This window comes from Hemiscyllium ocellatum, chromosome 39 (assembly GCF_020745735.1).
Source record: "Hemiscyllium ocellatum isolate sHemOce1 chromosome 39, sHemOce1.pat.X.cur, whole genome shotgun sequence".
NCBI classification, from domain to species: Eukaryota; Metazoa; Chordata; class Chondrichthyes; order Orectolobiformes; family Hemiscylliidae; genus Hemiscyllium; species Hemiscyllium ocellatum.
Genome location: NC_083439.1, coordinates 66,490 through 87,313, shown reverse-complemented (window position 1 = coordinate 87,313; position 20,824 = coordinate 66,490). Strand labels below are relative to the sequence as shown.

The window sequence follows — 20,824 nt, the reverse complement described above, 5'->3', positions numbered from 1 at the left end:
TTCATGTCACACTACAGGTGACCTACTCTTTGCAGGGTCAGTGTAGACTTTAAGACCGAATGGCTTGTTTCCACACTGTAGGGATTCTATTCTATATTAGACTCCCACATACACCCCCTCCCCCTACACCCCCTCCCCTCATACATACAAACTCAGACCTATACCACATCACATTTGACCAAACTTACAAACACTTTCACATGCCCTCACACCTACATGCACACACTAACTCGGTCTCTCCAGCACGCACAGATTTATGGGGTGAATTTGTATTTGCAGAATTACATTTTATTTTGCTCAAAAACTGCAAAAGTCCAAGTAAGATTCTTTAAGCCCCACTTTAGAAATAGAATCAGTCTGTTACAACATTGGAATGTGAATAGACTCTAACCTCACCTTTAATGCATTGTCTGAGTGGACACAGCACCTATTGTTAGAAAAGTTAAAGCTTTCTTGAGAATGTAACTTAAATGGAATCCTGGCATTTTACATATTAAAGAACTGAAACTAACATATCCCTTTCTAAACGATGACTGACTTAATCTAAATTTGTTTAATATACCATTACAGCTCCATAACACTGTAACCCTTTTGCTATAAATTCGTGTCTTATGGTTCTGTTCCACAACCACCTGAAGGAGAAGCAGAACTTCAAAAGCTAATGCTTCCAAATAAACCTGTTGGACCATAACCTGGTGTTGTGTGATTTTTAACTGTGTCCACCCCAGTCCAACACTGGCACCACCAAATCATCTCTAATGCAACAGCCAGTCACTGGTTCCTGCAGGCATGCTCCAGGCTAGAGTGTTTATGGACTCAAGAACACTGACTGGGATCTGCAGAAGTTCCAAAACCCAGGGCCATGGGGAAAGGTATCTCTATGTTGTGACACGCTCTTCCCAAGATCTCTCAGCTCCCTCCAACAATCCCATCCCCTACCAACCTCTCTCTATTGCCATTGGTATACAGGAGACCACCAGGTACAAGTTTTTGTAATAGAGAGCAATTAATCTCACCCATGATTAAGGCCAGACCACAAGCAACCTTCACCTCAAAATAACATTACAAGTTAAAATTTAGGGATTGAGATTTATTTAAAGCCTGCATTAGAGTGAATCAGATATTACCAGGCTGCTGCTCCTCCTTACTTTCCCTTGGAATCTTTAGTGACTTGCTGGAGGTTGCAGGAGTTGCTGTGAGCAGAATACAAATAAGAAAAAAAATCACTCATCACAAAGTAATAAAAAGTCTAGTAATTACAGTAAAAGGGGAAACAATCCTGTGTATTGTTAGCAATGAGTAATGGCTGAAGTGACCAATTTACTGTGGGTCAGCATAACAAAATTATATTCAACCATTACTTCCAACCCCATTTTCTAGTTTATCTCCCATTTTTACATAAATATCCAATACAGTTTAACTTATCAGATCTGAGGCATTTCATCAGATCAGTCCATGTACTGAGTTGTGGAGAAAGGTCACTGAAACATTAACTCCAGTTCCCTCCACTGATGCTGCCACTGTGCTTCCATCTTTACATCTCTGGTGCAAACTGCAATGATGTTGCACAGCTCAGTGGGCATAAATAACAATCTGGGTGGAATTCAAGGTGGAAAACACCCATGAAGAACTAGTCAGGAGCATGAAGTCTAGCCAAGTGAATGTTGGCAATGCATGCAGAGAAGCATGTGGAGTAGACAGACTTGCATTAGGCAGCAGAGTTCATGGATTAGATATGTTTATTGTAGCATGTAGTCTTAGTAGGCGATAAACAGTTTTATAAAGGCACCCAAGCCTGAAGACAATTATTGACCCTGTGCTCTCCTGGACTAATCTTCCTTCATCCCAAGGGCATGGAATTGGGAATAAAGCCACACATCCAAATATTAAACATTTCCAGCATTTTCTGTTTTATTTCAGATTTTCAGCATCTTTTGTTTTTGGAAAATTTTCCACTACCAGCAAGACATTGATTATGGTTGTTAGAGGCCAATCATCCTAACACCAGCACGTTACTGCAGGACTTCTGAAGAGTACTAGGCTCAACCATCTACTGCTGCTTCATCAGTAACCATCTCTCCATTGAAAACAGGAATATTTCCTGATGATTGTACAGTTTATCATTCCTAGCTGCCCAGATAATGAATCATCTGGTGGCCATTGACATGCGATTTGTTCAATGACAATGCCCAGAATGTTGATAATGAATGATTCACTGATGGTTAAGTCATTGACCATCAAGGTCAGGTAGATAGAGACTCTCTTGAAGTTGGTCATTGCCTGGCATATGTTTGGTGTGTATGCTTCTTGCCACTTATCTGCCCTGCCCTCGATGATGTCCAGGTCTTGCTGCATGTAGACATGGACTACTTCAACACTCAGAGCAGGAGGAATGTTTCTCATTAGAATTCTTGATTTGTATTTCTGGATAGACAATACAAGACAGGACCACAATCGGAGAGTCTTCTACAAAACATTCTTAGCTAATCAGAGTCATACAGCACAGAACATGCCCTTTCAGCCCATCAAGTCTTCACCAACCAATCTACACTAATCCCCCTTTGCAGGACTTGGCCTATATAGTCTTGAATACTAATCACATTAAGTGCTCATCCATATACTTTTTAAAGGTTGCAAGGTTTCCCAACTTCTCTACCCTATTTGGCAGTGCATTCCATACCCCCACCACATTCTAAACCTCTTGTCTTTCACCTTAAAATTATGTCTCCTTAGAATTAGTATTCCTACAGTGTGGAAACAGGCCCTTCGGTCCAATATGTCCGCACCACCCCTTTGAGGAGTATCCCACCCAGACCCATTATCCTACATGTCCTCTGATTAATGCACTTAAGCTCTACATCCCTGAACACTATGGATAATTCAGCACGGCCAGTTCACTTAACCAGAGCACTGGAGGAAACCTGCACAGACACTGAGAATGTACAAACTCCACACAGACAGACAGTCGCCTGACGGTGGAACTGAACCAGAGTCCCTGGCTCTGTGATGCAGCAGTGCTAATCACTGACCCATTGTGCTGGCTCCTTGTTCTTGACCTTTAGACTAATGGGAACAGCTACTTTGAATTCACCCAGTCTATGCCCCTTAAATCTTATGTCAGTCAGGATCCTCTCAGCATTCTTTGCTCTAAAGAAAACAAACAGAAATTATCCAGCCTTTCTTCATAGAGAGATGCTGCATCCTGGGCAACATCCTGATGAATCTCCTTTTCACTTACACCTCTCCCCTCCCTGCCCCAGGCCCCACCACACAATGCAATCACATCCTTCTTATAGTTTGTGACCAGAACTGTGCACTGTACTCTAGTGGCCAAATCAAAGTTCTATTTATTTCTAACATAACCCTCCCAATGCTTATTTATGTAGATCTTGATTGATAAAGGCAAGTGCTCTGTAGGTCTTTGTAATTTTTCAACCTTATGACAGAATTTATAGCAAAAGGATAATGATGTCATGTCGCTGAAATGATATTGAACAAACCTAGATTAAGTCTTTCATCTTCTGAAATGGGTCTGCTGGTTTTGATTCTTTAATATGCACATCCCAGAATTTATTTTAAATCACATTCTCAAGGTAACTTAAGGTTTTATAACAAAAAGGTGCCACCTCAGCTCAGACAATACATTAAAGATGTGAGGTCAGAGTTTGTCTGTATCCCAATCTTGAGTCAGGCTGATTCTATTTCCAAAGTGGAATTTATAAAATATTATGTGACTGCCTGTAGGTGGTGTGCTTTTTAAGTAAAGCAGAATGTAACTGCGAATATAATTCCACAAATACAAATTCACCCTATAAAAACTTTACGTGCACATGCAGGAGAGAAAGACAGTGTGAGTGTGCGCGTCCGAGTGTGTGAGTGAATGCACGCAAAAGAATGTGTGCTACATGTGTGCAAGCTTGGTAAAGTAGGTGTGTGGTTGCATTGGGATAGAAGCCTGTGAGAAGGTGTGTGTGGGTGTGAGTGTGGGCAGAGAGAGTTCATGTATGAGAGAGATCTGCGAGAGTAAGAGTGTATGTAAGAGTGGGTGTATGTGAGCGAGAGAGAGAGAGCGAGAGAGAGTGTGCGTGAGAGAGAGAGAGAGAGCGCGCGAGAGAGAGAGCGAGAGAGAGAGAGCGTGAGAGAGAGAAAGAGCGCGAGAGAGAGAAAGAGAAAGAGAGAGCGCGAGAGAGAGAAAGAGAGAGCGCGAGAGAGAAAGAGAGGCGCGCGCTCTCTCTCTCTCGCGTGCTCTCTCTCTCCGCGCACGCGCGCGCGCTCTCTCTCTCTCGCGCTCTCTCTTTCTCTTTCTCTCTCTCGCGCTCTCTCTCTCTCTCGCGCGCTCTCTCTCTCCGCGCACGCGCGCGTGCTCTCTCTCTCTCTCTTTCTCTTTCTCTCTCTTGCGCTCTCTCTTTCTCTTTCTCTCTCTCGCGCTCTCTCTCTCTCTCGGAGAGAGAGAGAGAGAGAGCGAGAGAGAGCGCGAGAGAGAGAGAGCGAGAGAGAGAGAGCGAGAGAGCGTGAGAGAGAGAGAGCACGAGAGAGAGAGAGCGCGCACGAGAGAGAGAGAGAGCGCACGCGAGAGAGAAAGAGAAAGACAGAGAGAGAGCGCGCGAGAGAGAGAGAGCGCGCGCGCGAGAGCGCGAGAGAGAGAGAGCATGAGAGAGAGAGAGCGCGCGCGAGAGCGCGAGAGAGAGAGCATGAGAGAGAGAGAGAGCGCGCGCGCGAGAGCACAAGAGCACGAGAGAGAGAGCGCGAGAGAGAGCGCGAGAGCACGAGAGAGAGCGCGAGAGAGAGAGAACGAGAGAGAGAGCGCGAGAGAGAGAGCGCGCACGAGAGAGAGAGAGAGCGCACGCGAGAGAGAAAGAGAAAGACAGAGAGAGAGCGCGCGCGAGAGAGAGAGAGCATGAGAGAGAGAGAGCGCGCGCGAGAGAGAGAGCATGAGAGAGAGAGAGAGCGCGCGCGCGAGAGCACAAGAGCACGAGAGAGAGAGCGCGAGAGAGAGCGCGAGAGCACGAGAGAGAGCGCGAGAGAGAGAGAGAACGAGAGAGAGAGCGCGAGAGAGAGAGAGAGAGAGCGCGAGAGAGAGAGCGCGGGAGAGAGAGAGAGCGCGAGAGAGAGAGCGAGAGAGAGAGAGCGAGAGAGAGAGAGCGAGAGAGAGAGAGCGAGAGCGAAAGCGAGAGCGAGAGAGAATGGTGCAGTGGGGTCACCTTTAGTGTAACATGCACCCAAAGTCCTGGTTCAGGCCATCCTCATGGGTACCAAACTTGGCTATTTGCATATACATTCTACTTTGCTAATAAAATGCATAAATTACAGGCAGTTGATGCAGGCAGTCAATCCATATAATGTTTTATAAATTCCACTTTGGAAATAGAACCAGTCTGACTCAAGATTGGGATACAGACAAACTCTGACCTCACACCTTTAACGTGTTGTCTGAGCAGAGATGGCACCTTTTGTTATAAAACCTTAAGTTATATTGAGAATGTGATTTAAAAGTAGTTCTAGGATCTTTAGATTAAAAGAACTGAAACCAGCAGACCCATCCAAAAATATGAAAGACTTAACCTAGGTTTGTTCAACATATTTCAGCTGCATGACACTGTAATGTTGTTAAAAATTCTGTGTCTTATGATCTTATTCTCCACAACTACCTGATGAAAGTGCAGCACTCAAAGCTAGTGCTTCAAAATAAATCTGTTGGACTATAACCTGGTGTTATGTGATTAACTAAAATGTTAATGTTAGCCAGGATTAGGCCAGCTTTACAGTTTTAGTTTTGTTGCAGAGTGGAATGAGGAATTGTTGCGGTTCATCTTTAAATATTTGCCTTGCCTATTCACAATCAACCCTTTAAGTAGCACTCCCTGATTGAACATAGCAAGCTGGTGCCTCATTTCATTCTAGTTTCTTTTACTTAGATTCACAACCTTCGTCTCAGAATCAATCATGACACACTTCACCTTAAATGAAGAATTCTATTATATTATAGTCACATTTTCAGATGGGGCCTCACACAGCTAGATTCCCAATTGTTCCTTTCTGATTACACAATACCCAATCTAGTCTGTCCTGTCCTGTATTTGGTTATTCAACATATTGATCCAGTAAACTATGCTATACATGCATCAGGAGTTCCATCTCTATGGTACTGTTACTGTTTGATCTGCTCAGTTGTAAATATAAGAGACCATGGCAAGAATCGGCTGTGACCCTGGAAGTTAATCAGTTTAGATGGTCTTTCATGGTTGAGAATTGAAAAATTATCCTATATTATTCCCAACGTGCTGGGAAGATTTGTACTGTAACTAACTAGCCAATATTGGCCCTCTCTACAGGCCGTCACATTTGGGTCATTAAAGATGTTATTTGAACATACGTATACAAGCTGTGCCTTTGCATATCCTGCCCTCCTCCACAGGACCTGGACACAGTTGCTCCTTGTTCTGGTTGTCGGTGGAGCAGGTGCGATGACGTAACTGTACTCCTGTCTCCTCACAGGCTGCTGTGCAAGACCCCCAGTCTGACCACTGAGACCAGAAACTCTGAGAAACAATCGAACCTGAGGTAAAGATCAAACAATTGATTAGTTATGATCGTTGTCCTGCAACATTAAATTATGTTATTTCACAGTTTTAAATTAAAGTGATTCACTTTTGCCTTATTTCTGCCAACACTGTGAATCATTCTCTTCTCAATAAATTACCAACCACCTCGGATTTTAATAAAATAAATAATTAGAAAGCCACAGAATAAAACAAACAACATACTTAAAATCAGAAATGTGAACTTTTAAAAAGCTGACTTTTGGATTACAACAGGTGTTGAAACTTAACAGCAGGAAGCCATCCAGTGATAGAAGTCGATCAATAACAGTCAGGGAGAGAAGATTAGCAGAGCAGGCTAGGGCCAAATGTCACCTGACCAATGACAGGATAGAAATCCACAGGAGGTCAGGGGCTTCACATACCTGAAGTCAAGGAGAAGTCCAGCAGAAACAAAAAACAGACCCCAAACAGTAACTGGGCTGAGACTGAAAATATACCTAAGGGTAACATCACAGGAAATTCACAAGGTGACTGGTTACTGAACACTTGCACTTAGTCTTTAGTTAGAGTAGAAGTGAATGTATAAGAGTAAGGTAAGGTGTTTAGTATCCATTGAATATTCATGAAGCTAGAGGAGGTAAACATATTGGGAGTCATTTAAAGACAAGTAAGCAGGGCATGGAATATTCTTCCTGTGCAATGCATCCAACTAGAGCAGTTAAATCCAGGTTTTGCATCTGGAGCAGCATCTGCACGGCTGTGGTCTTGGTGGCGAACATGTGCAGTGAAGTGGTCACGCCACAGATAAAGGGTACACAGGCAAGAAAAAAAAGTGAGTAAAATGACAAGCAGCTAGTAGAAGAATCCTCTGGGGCCATGTCTCTCTCTAACAGATTTTCCATTTTGGAGATTACTGTGAGAGACAGTGTTTCAGGTTAATTCAGTGAGAACCAAGTCCATGGGACCTGGAGTGAATAGTTCAGCTCTATGGGAGCACGGAGGGGTGCAAAAAACAGAGAGAGCAAAAGTAATCAGGGATTCAATTGTAAGGGAAATATATAGAAGTTTCTCCAGTGATAAACATAACACCTGGACAGTGTGTTACATGCCTGATGTGGAGAATCAAGGATGTCATTGAGTGCCTGCTGAACATGCTGAAGGGAGACAGTACATCGTTTAGAAAACAAGATCACCTGTGATATAGGATGATGGGGTCTGGGAGACATTTACACAAGAGAAGGAGGTCATTCAGCTCATTGAATAGGTACCAGCATTCCATGAAACAGTCCAGTCTAAATAGCTTTTTTTTAAATCATTCATGCCATGTGCATGTCACTGGCTGGGCCAGCATTTATTGCCGGTCCCAATTGTCCCTTGAGAATATACTTAGACCCACATTGCTGTTAAGGAGAGAATTCCAGGATTTTGATCCAGTGATATGATAAGAATGATGATGCATTTCCAAGTCAGTTTGGGGAGTGGCTTGGAGGGGAACTTACAGGTGGTGGTGTCCCTATGTATTTGCTGTTCTTGTCCTTCCAGATGAAAGTGATCATGAGTTTGGAAGGTGCTGTCTAAAGATCTTTGGTAGATTCCTGCAGTGGATCTTGTAGAGGGTACATACTCCTGTTACTGAGTGTTAGTGGTGAAGGGAGTAGATATGCTGCATATCTTGTGGGCTGCTTTGTCCTGGATGGTGTCAAGCTCCTTCAGTGTTTTTGGAGCTGCATTAATATAGCCGGGTAGGGAGTATTCCATTACACTCTTGACTTGTGCCTCGTCAATGGAGAACAGGAATTGGGGAGTGAGAAGGTGATTTAGAACATAGTGCAAGCCCTTCCACCCTTGATGTTGCGCAGACCTGTGAAACCAATCTGAAGCCCATCTGACCTACACTCTTCCATTTTCATCTGTTATGTTTATCCAATGACCATTTAAATACCCTTAAAGTTTTCAAGTCCACTATAATTGCAGGCAGGGCTTTCCATGCCATTACTATGGAGGAAAGAAACTACCTCTAACATCTGTCCATTACCTATCACCCCTCAATTTAAGGCCATGTCCCCTCATGCTAGTCATCACCATATGAGGAAAAAGGATCTCACCATCCACCCTATCTAATCCTCTGATCATCTTGTAGGTCTCAATTAAGTCACCTCTCAACCCTCTTCTCTAATAAAAACAGCCTCAAGTCCCTCAGAAGACAGTCTCTTCATACCAGTCAACATCACAGCAAGTCTCCTCTGCACCAGGTCCTTCCTTTAATGCAGCAACCAGAACTGTATGCAATACTTCAACAGTGGTCACACCAGAGTTCTGTACAGCTGCAACATTACCTCATAGCTCTGAAACTCAATCCATCTACCAATAAGAGCAACACACTGTATACCTTCTTAACAACCTATCAACCTAAGTGGCAACCTTCAGGGAGCTATTGCAATGGACACAGATCTCTATGCTCATCTACACTACCATTAGCCTAGTACTCTGTATTCATGTTACTCCTTCCAAAGTGAATCACCTCACTTTTCCGCATTAAACTCCATTTGCCACTGCTTAGCCCAGTTCTGCAGCTTATCTATGTCCCTCTAACCTGCAACAACCTTCAGTACTATTCACAACTCCACCGACTTTAATGTCATCCGCAAATTTACTAACCCATCCTTCTACATCCTCATTCAGGTCATTTATAAAAATGACCAACAGAAGTGGCCCTAAAACAGATCCTGGTGGTACACCACTAGTAACTGAACTCAAGGATAAACATTTTCAATCAACCACCACCCTGTCTTTTTTCAGCGAGCCAATTTCTGATCCAAACCACTAAATCACCCTCAATCCCATGCCTCTATTTTCTGAAATAGTCTACCGTGGGGAACCTTATCAAACACCTTACTGAAATCCATATACACACATCAACCACTTTACCCTCATCCACCTGTTTGGTTACCTTCTCAAAGAAATTCAATAAGGTTTGTGAGGCACAACCTTACCTTCACAAAACAGTGTTGACTATCTATAATCAACTTATTCCTTCATAGGATTTATAATCATCTCTCTTATAACCCTTTCCAATACTTTATCCACAACAGATGATTCATTGGTCTATAATTACCAGGGTTGTTTCTACTCCCCTTTTTGAATAAAAACAACATTTGCTATCCTCCAGTCTTCTGGCACTATTCCTGTAGACTATGACGACATAAAGATTCAAGTGCCCTAACTGAGTCTTCACAGCTCATCCTAACATAAGCCTTCTTCCTCTTGACAAGAGATTCAATTGCTGATGACACCTTCCATCACCTTACTGATGATAGAGAGTAGACTGGGTCTGCAATTGGCCAGGTTGGATTTTTCCTGATTTTGGCGTGGAGTGCACCTGAGCAATTTTCCAAACTATCAGGTAGATGCCAGAGTTGTAGACATATTGGAATCGAGGAACAGCAAGTTCTGGAGCACACCTCTTCATTTATAATGTGGGAATCTTATCAGGGCCTGCAACCTTTGCAGTATCCGCAAAGGGCGGCACGGTAGCACAGTGGTTAGCACTGCTGCCTCACAGCGCCTGAGACCCAGGTTCATTTCCAGCCTCAGGCGACTAACTGTGTGGAGTTTGCACGTTCTCCCCGTGTCTGCGTGGGTTTCCTCTGGGTGCTCCGGTTTCCTCCCACAGTCCAAAGATGTGCGGGTTAGGTGAATTGGCCATGCTAAATTGCCCGTAGTGTTAGGTAAGGGGTAAATGTAGGGGTATGGGTGTGGGTGGGTTGCGCTTCGGCGGGTCGGTGTGGACTTGTTGGGCCGAAGGGCCTGTTTCCACACTAAGTAATCTAATCTATCTGGTGCCTTCGGTTGGCTCCTCATATCATGAGGCTGGAGATCTGACAAAAGATCCACTTTATATTCTCCAGGAAAGTCTGTTGGAATTTAATGCCACTCGGGCTCTTAAATTGGCATCATCAGGCCTTTCCTGGGATCAAGGGCCTATAAGGCCAGCAGTTCTCAATGACAGTGAATCTGGAGAGACGAAAGGCAAAAGATGGGAAATTAAAGATCAATTAGCCTAACCTTGGTCATGGCTGAGATCCTGGAATGCATTGTGAATGATGAGAGTTCTGAATACTTGGAAGAGCATGATAAAATAGGGCAAAGCCAGTGTAGTTTCATCAAGGGGAGATCATGCCTGACAAATCTGTTAGAATTCTTTGAGGAAGAAATGAGCAGGTTAGACCAAGGAGAACCAATGAATGTTATCTACCTGGACTTCAAAAAGGCCTTTGACAAAGTGCCACACAGGAAGCTACTGAGTAAAGATAAGGGCCCATTGTGTCAGGGTCAAGGTGCTAGCGTGGATAGATGCTGGACTGTCTGGCAGAAAGCAGAGAGTAGGAATGAAAAGGTCCTTTTTAAGATGGCAGCCGGTGACAAGCAGTGTTCTGCAAGGCTCAATGTTAGGACCACAACTTTTCACTTTATGCATTAACAATCTAGATGAAGGAACTCAGGGCATTCTGGCTACATTCACAGATGATACAAATTCAGGTGGAGGGACAGGTAGCATTGAGAAGGCGGGGAGGCTGTAGAAGGATCAGGCAGGTTAGGTGATTGGACAAAGAGGCAGATGGAGAACAACATGGGAAAATGTGAGGTCATGCACTTTGGTAGGAAGAATAAAGGCATGGACTATTTTCCAAATGGGGAGAAAATTCAGTAGTCTAAGGTGCAAAAAGATTGGAGGGTTCTAGACCAGGATTCTTTCAAGGTAAACATGAAGGGTTGAGTCAGTAGTTAGGGAGGAAAATGCAATGATGGCATTTATCTTGAGAGGATTTAAATATAAAAGCAGGGATGTACTTCTGAGGGAGGAGAAGACTTTGGTCAGACGACATTTGGAGTATTGTGCGCAGTTTTGGGCCCCATATCTCAGGAAGGATGTACTGGCCTTGGAGCAGGTTCAGAGGGTGCTCACGGGAATGGTCCCAGGAATGAAAAACTCAACATGAGGAATGTTTGAGGACTCTGGGTCTATACTCAATGGAGTTTAGAAGAACGAGGGTGGATCTAATTGAAAAATAGAGAATACTGAATGGCCTGGACAGAGTGGATGCTGGGGTAATGTTTCCATTGGTAGGAGAGATTAAGACCAGAGGGCGCTGCCTTAGAGTAAAGGGGTGATCTTTTAGAATGGAGAGAAGGAGAAATCTCTTCAGCCAGAGAGTGGTGTACCTATGAACTTTATTGCCACACATGGCTGTGGAGGCCAGGTTATATTTAAGACTGGGATAGATATGTTCTTGAGTATCAAGGGGATCAAGGGTTACAGAGAGAACACGGGAGAACGGGGTTGAGAAACTTATCAGCCATGATTGAATGAAGGAGCAGACTCAAATGGGCTGAATGATCTGATTTCTGTTCTTGTGTCTGATTGTCTTGCATTGTAAAAATTCTCTCAGGTCCATCAATATCCTGTTGAGCATTAAATCTGCCATCCTTACCTGATCTGATTTATATGTGACTCCAGGCCCACAGCAAATATGGTTGATGGTTCATTATATGATTTGATGCCACATGAGTTTGGGTTCTTTCCAGATTGGTCAAGGAGAAAGCAACTGTCTTCAAGCTTAGTCTCGAAGATAATAAACATTTCTTATATGTTAACACTAAATACTATTGTATGCAGTAATTATCAATACACCAGGCTCTGAATATATAGCTGAATCAAGTAAAGACAAATCTAGCTTTTTTGTGTGTTCATGACCATGTCATCTCAGTGTGTCTTCCAATGAGAATGCTGCAGTCTGCTTCTGGATTATTCTAACTCCACCCACAGTTATTTATGCACTATGATATACAGATCCATGATGGCACGATAAGGTTGCTCCAGTGATCTTGCGTTCTTACACATCAGTTGACTCTTAACTGTCCTCAGTCAAGGTCAGTTAGGAATTGATGATAATTATCAGCTTTGCCTGTGAAGTTCACCTCCCATGATATGAAAAAAAACTTGCTGCTGTAGACTGAGGTCCTTAGATGAATGGTAGTTGGCCATTTAAAGGCCTCGTTTGACAGTTGTGCAAGGAATCTGACATGGATCTTCCTGCTCTGATGTAGTCCCTGGTGGTGAGTAGGCAGTGGTGTTAAGACATGACACCACCCCTATTCTACCCAGCTCAATAAAACCCATCACCTTTCATTGCAATTGAGGAGAAGTGGAGGAATCATATTGGACTGGAAATATCAGCTGTTTCTCGATCTGGTGCTGCCAGACCTACTGAGTTTCTCCAGGTGTCATGGCGGGATTTGAATTAATTTCCCAAAATATTCACCTGACTCGGAGTTACTCACCCAATAATTTTACTATGATCCCATGTTCCCTCAAATCCAGTATAAAAGATCTGATTTTTACAAGTTGCAAAATAGTTTCTACTGAAACTGAAAATGTTGCTTACGTTTGGGACATCTGAATCGGACAGCATAATTTGAACAAGGTTTTCCTGAAAGTTGTTCCTTGTTGAGACACCAGAAACCAAGCTGAGGGTTGAGGTGCACAACCTCTCCAGTCATCGTGGCAGGGACCCCGTGTATAGTGCGAGCTTCAACAGCAACTGGTCTCAGACATATTCTTTCCCCATAATAACGGTGGATTGCAACAAGCTGTTCATAGTCTCCACTCCCACCAGGATGATCAACATTAAACCAGGATGTCCATTCCCAGTGACCTGGAAAAAAAGAATGCAGAATGGATTAATTCCATGGAACTAATCTCACATGGGCGATCTAGTGTGTAGAAGTCAGAAACTTTATCAAGACTAAACAATCGGAAATCTTGATCAGAATCAGAGTTGCTCCAGCAGAGGAGGCGGACAGCTCTACAAATGATTATTTCACCTTGTGCCATTTTCTTTTCTCCTGGGAACCATGAATATTCTTTTTAAATAATTGCCTCATCATAATTTCAAAAACTCAATTGAACCTGCCTCTACCATAGTATCAGGAAGTGCATTCGGAACCTAACCAGCTATCGTGTGGGCTTTTCTCCATATCACTTCTGCTCCTTTTGCCAATGATGTTACATCTGTGTCTTCTTGTTATTGATCCTTTCCTCATCACTGGAGCCATTCTCCAAAGGGTGCCATCCAGAACTGGACACTACACTAGCTGAGGTCAAGTGAACGTCTTCTACAATTTCAACATAGCCTTACGCACTTATACTCAATCGTCTGATCAATGAAATCTAGGCTACTGTATGATTTAGGAATGGCGCTCTACTTGTCATGCCACTATTAATGACTTAGGCACAAACACATATGGGTCTTTTTGCTCCTGTAGATCATTTTGGAACCGTGCTCTTTATTTTGTCTTGCCATATGTTTCCGACAAAATATTATCCCTCAAAATGTGCTTCATTGAATTTCATCTGCTACCTATCCACGTACTTCACTGAACTGTCACTGTCTTTTTAAAGTCCTATACTATCTTCTTTAGTTTACAATACTTTCAAGTTTTGTCTTATCTGCAAATTGACAGATTTTGCCCTGTATACCAAGGTCTAGATTATTAATGTACGTCAGAGTGAGGTAGGACTGTTAAATTAAACTGCATTTATTTTCTTGCAAGACACCCAACAGTTAAAGGCAGACAAACTCAGGGCATGGTTGGGAACATGGGACTGTGATATCATAGTGATTATAGATATGGCTCAGGGATGGAGAGGACTAGCCACTTGATGTTCCAGGGTATAGATGCTACACAGAAAAAAGAAAGAATCGAAAAGGAGGCAAGAGGGGTATGGGAGTGGTGTTTTTGATTACCGATAACATTACAGCTGTAGGGAGGATATTCCTGGGAGTACGTCCAGGGAAGTTATTTGGGTGGAACAGAGATATAAGAAAGGGATGGTTACCTTATCGGGATTGTACAATAGACTCCACCCCCAATAGTTAGCAGGAAATTGAGAAATAAATTTGAAAGAAGATCTCAGTTATCTGTAAGAATAATAGGATGGTTATGGTAGTGGGTTTTAACTTTGCAAACATAGACTGGGAGTGCCTTAATGTTAAGGGCTTGGATGGAGATGAATTTGTTAAATGTGTACAAGAGAATTTTCTGATTTGGTAAGTGGATGTACCTATTAGAGAAGGTGCAAAACTTGACCTGCTCTTGGGAAACAAGGCACAGCAGGTGACAGAGGTATCACTGGGGGAGCACTCGGGCTAGTGATCATTATTCTATTTGTTTTAAAATAGTGATGGAGGACAGACCGGATATAAGAACTAAAGCTCTAAATTGGAGGAAGACCAATTTTAATGATATTAGACAAGAACTTTCAAAAGTTAATTGGTGAGGTATGGATACTTGCAGGGAAAGGGATGGCTGGAAAATGGAAAGTCTTCAAAAGTGAGATAATGAGAGTTCAAAGCTCAGAGATAGTATACTCCTATTACAGTAAGGGCAATACTGATAGGTGTAGGGAATGCTGGATAACTGGAGAAATTGAGATTTTGGTCAAGAAAATGGAAGCATATGTCATGGGATAGATCGCAGGAATTGAGTGAATCACAAAAAAAAAGTGTAAAGGCAGTAGAAGTATACTTAAGAGGGAAATCAGTAGGACAAAGGGGACATGAGGTAACTTTGACAAAGGGGACATGAGGTAACTTTGGCAAATAGACTGAAGGAGTGAAGGAGAAAACAAAGGATTTTTACAAATACATTAAGGACAAAAGAATAACTAGGGAGAGAATAGGGCCCCTTAAAGATCAGAGTTGAGAGTGTGGTGCTGGAGAAGCACAGCAGGTCAGGCAGCATCTGAGGAACAGGAGAATCAACATTTCAGACACAAGTCCTTCATCAGGAATGAGCCCCTCATTCCTGATGAAGGGCTTCTGCCCAAAACATTGACTCTCCTGCTCCTCAGATGCTGCCTGACCTGCTGTGCTTTTCCAGCACCACACTCTAGACTCTGATGTCCAGCATCTGCAGTCCTCACTTTCCCCTTAAAGATCAGAAGGCAGCCTACATGTGGAATTGCAGGAGGTGAGAGAAATACTAAATAAGTATTTTGCATCGGTGATTATTGTGGAGAAGATATGGTAGACAGAACGTGGGGAGATAAATAGTGACATATTGAAAAATGTCCATATTACAGAGGAGATGGTGCTGGACGTCTTAAAACACACAAAGATGGTAAATCCTCAGGACTGATCAGGTGTACCCTAGAATTCTATGGTAAGCTAGGGAAGTGATTGCTGCGCCCCTTGCTGAGATATTTGTATCATCGATAGTCACAGGGGAGTGCTGGAAGACAGGACGGTGGCTGATGTGGTGTCACTATTTAAGAAAGGTGGTAAGGAAAAGACAAGGAACTATAGACCAGTGAGCCTGACATCAATGGTGGACAAGTTTTTGGAGGGGATCCTGATGTACAGGAGTTACATGTATTTGGAAAGGCAAGGACTGATTAGGGATAGTCAATACAGCTTTGTGTAGGAAATCGTATCTCACTAACTTGATTGAATGTTTTGAACCAGTGACAAACAGGATTAATGAAGGCAGAGCGGTGGACCTGATGTATATGGACTTGAGTAAGGTGTCTGACAAGGTTCCACATGGTAGACTGGTTGGCAAGGTTAGATCTCATTGAATACAGAAGAACTAGCCATTTGTATGCAGAATTGGCTTGAAGGGAGAGACAGAGGGTGGGAGTGGAGGGTTGCTTTTTAGACTGGAGGCCTGTGACCAGCAGCGTGCCACAAGATTCAGTGCTGGATCCACTGTTTTTAATGGTTTGGATGTGAACATAGGATTGTGTTTAGTAATTTTGCAGATAACACCAAATTGGAGGTGTTATAGACAGCGAAGGAGTTTACCTCAGGACCTTGATCAGCTGGTTCAATGGGCTGAGAAGTGGAAGATGGAGTTTAACATAGATAATTGTGAGGTGCTGCATTTTGGAAAGGCAAATCAGGGCAGGACGTATACCCTATACTGGAGAGTGTTGCTGAACAAAGATACCTTGGAGTGCAGGTTCACAGTTCCTGAAAAGTGAAATTGCAGGTAGACAGGATAGTGAAGTCGGCGTTTGGTATGCTTGCCTTTTTGATCGGGTATTGAGTATAGGAGGTCATGTTATGGCTGTACAGGAAAATAGTTAGGCTACTTGAGGAATACTGCGTTCAATTCCGGTCAGTATAGGAAGGGTTTTTTTGATGTTTAAATGCGTTTTTTGTTTCTGACATGGTAGGCTCATTCAGAAGGTCAGGAGGAATGGGATATAGGAGAACTTAGCTGTCTGGATACAGAATTGGCTGGTTGACAGAAGACAGCGAGTGGTAGTGGAAGGAAAGTATTCTGCCTGGAAGTCAGTGGTGAGTGGTCTTCTACAGGGCTCTGTTTTTGGGCCTCTACTCTTTGTAATTTTTATTAGTGACTTGGATGAGGAGATTGAAGGATGGGTTAGCAAGTTTGCAGATAACACAAAGGATGGAGGTGTCATTGACAGTATAGAGGGCTATTTAGGCTGCAGCGGGACATTGACAGGATGCAGAGATGGGCTGAGAGGTGGTAGATGGAGTTCAACCTGGATAAATGCGAAATGATGCATTTTGGAAGGTCGAACTTGAAAGTTGAGTACAGGATTAAAGACAGGATTCTTGGCAGTGTAGAGGAACAGCAGGATCTTGGTGTGCAGGTAGATCCCTTAAAATAGCCACCCAAGTGGACAGGGTTGTTAAGAAAGCATATGGTATTTTGGCTTTCATTAACAGGGGGATTGAGTTTAAGAGCAGTGAGATCTTGTTGCAGCTCTATAAAACTTTGGTTAGACTGCACTTGGAATACTGTGTCCAGTTCTGGTCGCCCTATTATAGGAAAGATGTGGGTGCTTTGGAGAGGGTTCAGAGGAGGTTTACCAGGATGCTGCCTGGACTGAAGGGCTTATCTTACAAAGAGAGGTTGACTGAGCTCGGACGTTTTTCATTGGAAAAAAAGGAGGAAGAGAGAGAACCTAATTAAGGTGTACAAAATAATGAGAGGCATAGATAGAGTTGATAGCCAGAGACTTTTTCCCAGGGCAGAAATGGCAAACATGAGGGGTCATAGTTTTAAGGTGTTTGGCGGAAAGTATAGAGGGTACGTCAGAGGCAGGTTCTTTACGCAGAATTGAGAGAGCATGGAATGCGTTGCCAGCAGCAGTTGTGGAAGCAAGGTCATTGGGGATATTTAAGACTGCTGGACGTGCATATGGTCACAGAAATTTGAGGGTTTGTACATTAGGTTTACCTTAAATGAGGATCAATGGTCGGCACAACATCGAGGGCTGAAGGGCCTGTTCTGTGCTGTACTGTTCTATGTTCTTTGATGTTGTAAAACTTGAAAGGGTTAATAAAAGACAAAGGTCCTGTTTCTGTGCTGTACATCTCTAGGACTCTGACTTTGTGACTGGTCTAGAATTGCTGGGCTTATCCTTGCCTCCTTTTTAAAAATGGGGGTGGGGGGGGGCGGTAAATGGAGTGTTTCCAATTCTCAAGTCCTCTTGCACTATCCTGGAGACTATAAAAAGGTTTAAATATTATGGCCAGTGCCTTCTCAATTTCCATTTTCAGTTCAGTGGATAAATGTCATCTGTACTCTGGCCAGCCTATCCAATTCTTCCTTCCAATCAATTTTGATCCTTTTTAAAGTTGGAATCCCCCTTCGGTCACTATGTTCTGGTCACCATCTGCTATTTTTGGCAATGACTATGTAAAGCATTCATTTAATAGTCCAGTCCATGACCCCTACCTCCCTCTGATTCGTAATCGTTCAGAATGTTTTACTATTGATCTGCCTATTAAAAACTTTTGAATGGGCTTTCTTCAAATACTCCCTCTTTGCTTTACTATTTGATTTCTCAGAACCCATTTGAATTTTCTCTATTTCAGCCTGGTTCTCAATTACATTTTTTTTCTTTGTTATACTTTCTACTTTATCATCCAAAGCAGTTTAGGTTTGTTTGCTCTTCCCTTTTGCGGGAATATAGCTCGACTATGTTGGAACCATCTATTTATAGACAGCCCATTGTTCAGATACAGCTAATTCTGTCAACTTCTGACACATAGGTATTTATCAGAGATCTATTTTTAGCCCACTGATATTAGCTCGCCATCAATTATTCTTTCCAAGGATTATTCATGATCTTTTCCATAGTTAGCCTAAGCCTAGTATTTACAAAATGCATAATAGGAGCCTTGGAGAATTTCTTTGACAGCACCTTCAAAACCATTAACCACTTCCTTTGAGAAGGACAAGAGCAGTAGATAATTGGTCAAACATCCCCTTGCAAGTTTCCCTCCAAGCCACTCACCATTCTAACTTGGAAATATGGTCATTCCTTCACTATCGCTTGGTCAAGAATTCCCTCCTGAAAGGGATTATTGGTTTAACTGTAGCAGGTTTACATGGTATCTCACTACCACCTTCTCCAAGGCAACTGAGGACAGACAATCAATGCTGGGCCCAGCCAGTGTGCCCACATCCGCTGGATGAATTTTGAAAAAATCTTTCCCATGCATTAGAAAGATAAACTGGGTTTTGTCCTTTGTTGTACACATGAATCCATTTTAAATTTTAAGTTTTTTTAAAAATAGTTTTTGAGTTTCATTTTTAAAGTCATTATCTATTTTTCATCACTATTTACCTGTTGGAAATTGGTATTGTGCTTTGAGTAGCTGAAGTAAATGCTGAAACAGAGGGTGCTCTAGAATTTTGACAGTGATGATATATTTGCAAATCATGGTAATAGGAGGGTTGGTGAGTGAGCAGAGATGTGGCAAATGGAATACAAGTGTGGGAAAATGCAAAGTGGTCCATTTGATGTAAAATTAAATTACTTACAGTGCACAGGTCCAAAACATCGGGAGATCCATGTGTCTTTGTGTATGGTTTGCAAAAGGTCAGTATCTAGGTACAGCAAATAACTAGGAATGCTAATACAACATAAGTTTATTATTAGGGAAATGGAATTCGTAATGGTAGGGATATTAGGTTTGTGATGCAGGGCACTGGTGAGATAGTACTTTGGTGTCCAGTATTAGTCTGTGTATTGAAAGAAGGATGTAAATGCATTGGAGGCAGTTCAGAAAAGGCTCATTAGACTAACCTCTAGGATTGAAACATTGTCTTATGAGAAAAGATTGGACAGACTAGGCTTGTATCTGCTAGGGTTGAGAACAATAACAGACAACTTGATTGAAGCATATAAAGCCTTGAAGAGTATTTACTTCATTCAGGGGATGCAGGCTTCTCTGGCTGGTTCAGCATTAATTGTCCATCCATAATTTCCCGAGAAAAAGTGGCAATTAGCTCTTTTCCTTAACTGCTACTACCTATTTGGTGAAGGTACATTCACTATGCTGTTGTTGGGATAGGGGGTAGAGAAGTTCCAGGATTTGACCCATGACAGTGAAGGAATTGATTAAATAGTTCCAAGATTTGACAGTTTAGATGTAGAGAGGATATCTCCTCTTGTGGGAAAAGCTATAACCAAGGGTGACTGTTTAAAAATAATGGATCACCCACTTAAGACAAAGAAGAGAATTTCTTTCTGAGAAAGTGGAGTCTTTGGAACTCTCTTCCTCAAAAGAAAGAGAATGCAAAGTACTGGAGTACTTTCAAAATTGAGGTGGATAGATTCTTGACCAGCAAAAGATGAAAGGTTGTCAGTCAGGTGCGAATGTGTTTTTAAAATGGCAGAGGCAGCTTGAGGGGCCAAGTGGCCTATTACTTTGCATGCTTGATCCATCATTTTCATATCTAGGCTCCAATGGAGGAAGATATTCTAGGAAATGCCCTGATGTACGGCCAGAAAAGTTTAAGATTATGTTAACTAAGCATGTAAAAATAGCCACCATAATCCTACAGGCTGTTTTCTCTGTGAAAGATAACTGGGTGTGTTTTAAGCTGAGGGTCACGCACACATCAGATGAGGGGCTAGATTGAGAAGGTTGGACCTTCATGGTAACCTAGGCAATACAAGACTTGAATGCACTCTGTGGTAACACACTTAAAAACCTGCCATCCAGAGCTAATAAACACCCAACAAGGCCTTGATGGTTATTGTTAAATAAGCAATATCAATTTGAAATGTGAAGTCTAAACCAGCAGATGGCTTATGTTCCATCCTGACTGAGTGTCTGCAGGTCAGGATTATGAGAGCACATGATACAATTACTGAGTGACCATAAAGTTACACTGATGACATTGATAATGTTAATTTGGCTTAGCTGCTGAAAGATTCTGAAGTGCAA

The 20,824-nt window shown here is 42.6% G+C and overlaps 1 protein-coding gene across 2 annotated transcripts in view; it reads right to left on the bottom strand.

The window, feature by feature from the left end:
- cilp (cartilage intermediate layer protein, nucleotide pyrophosphohydrolase) overlaps positions 1-20,824 on the bottom strand; it is a 64,248-nt gene that overhangs the window by 25,455 nt on the left and 17,969 nt on the right. The window contains exons 3-5 of one of the 2 annotated variants that reach the window (XM_060852898.1): positions 12,989-13,258; positions 6,374-6,556; positions 1,128-1,193 (exon numbers count right to left, since the gene is read on the bottom strand). In XM_060852898.1, the coding sequence (XP_060708881.1) occupies positions 1,128-1,193; positions 6,374-6,556; positions 12,989-13,258 (519 nt within the window). The remainder of the gene's footprint in view (positions 1-1,127; positions 1,194-6,373; positions 6,557-12,988; positions 13,259-20,824) is intronic. The other variant, XM_060852900.1, reaches the window with a different exon arrangement.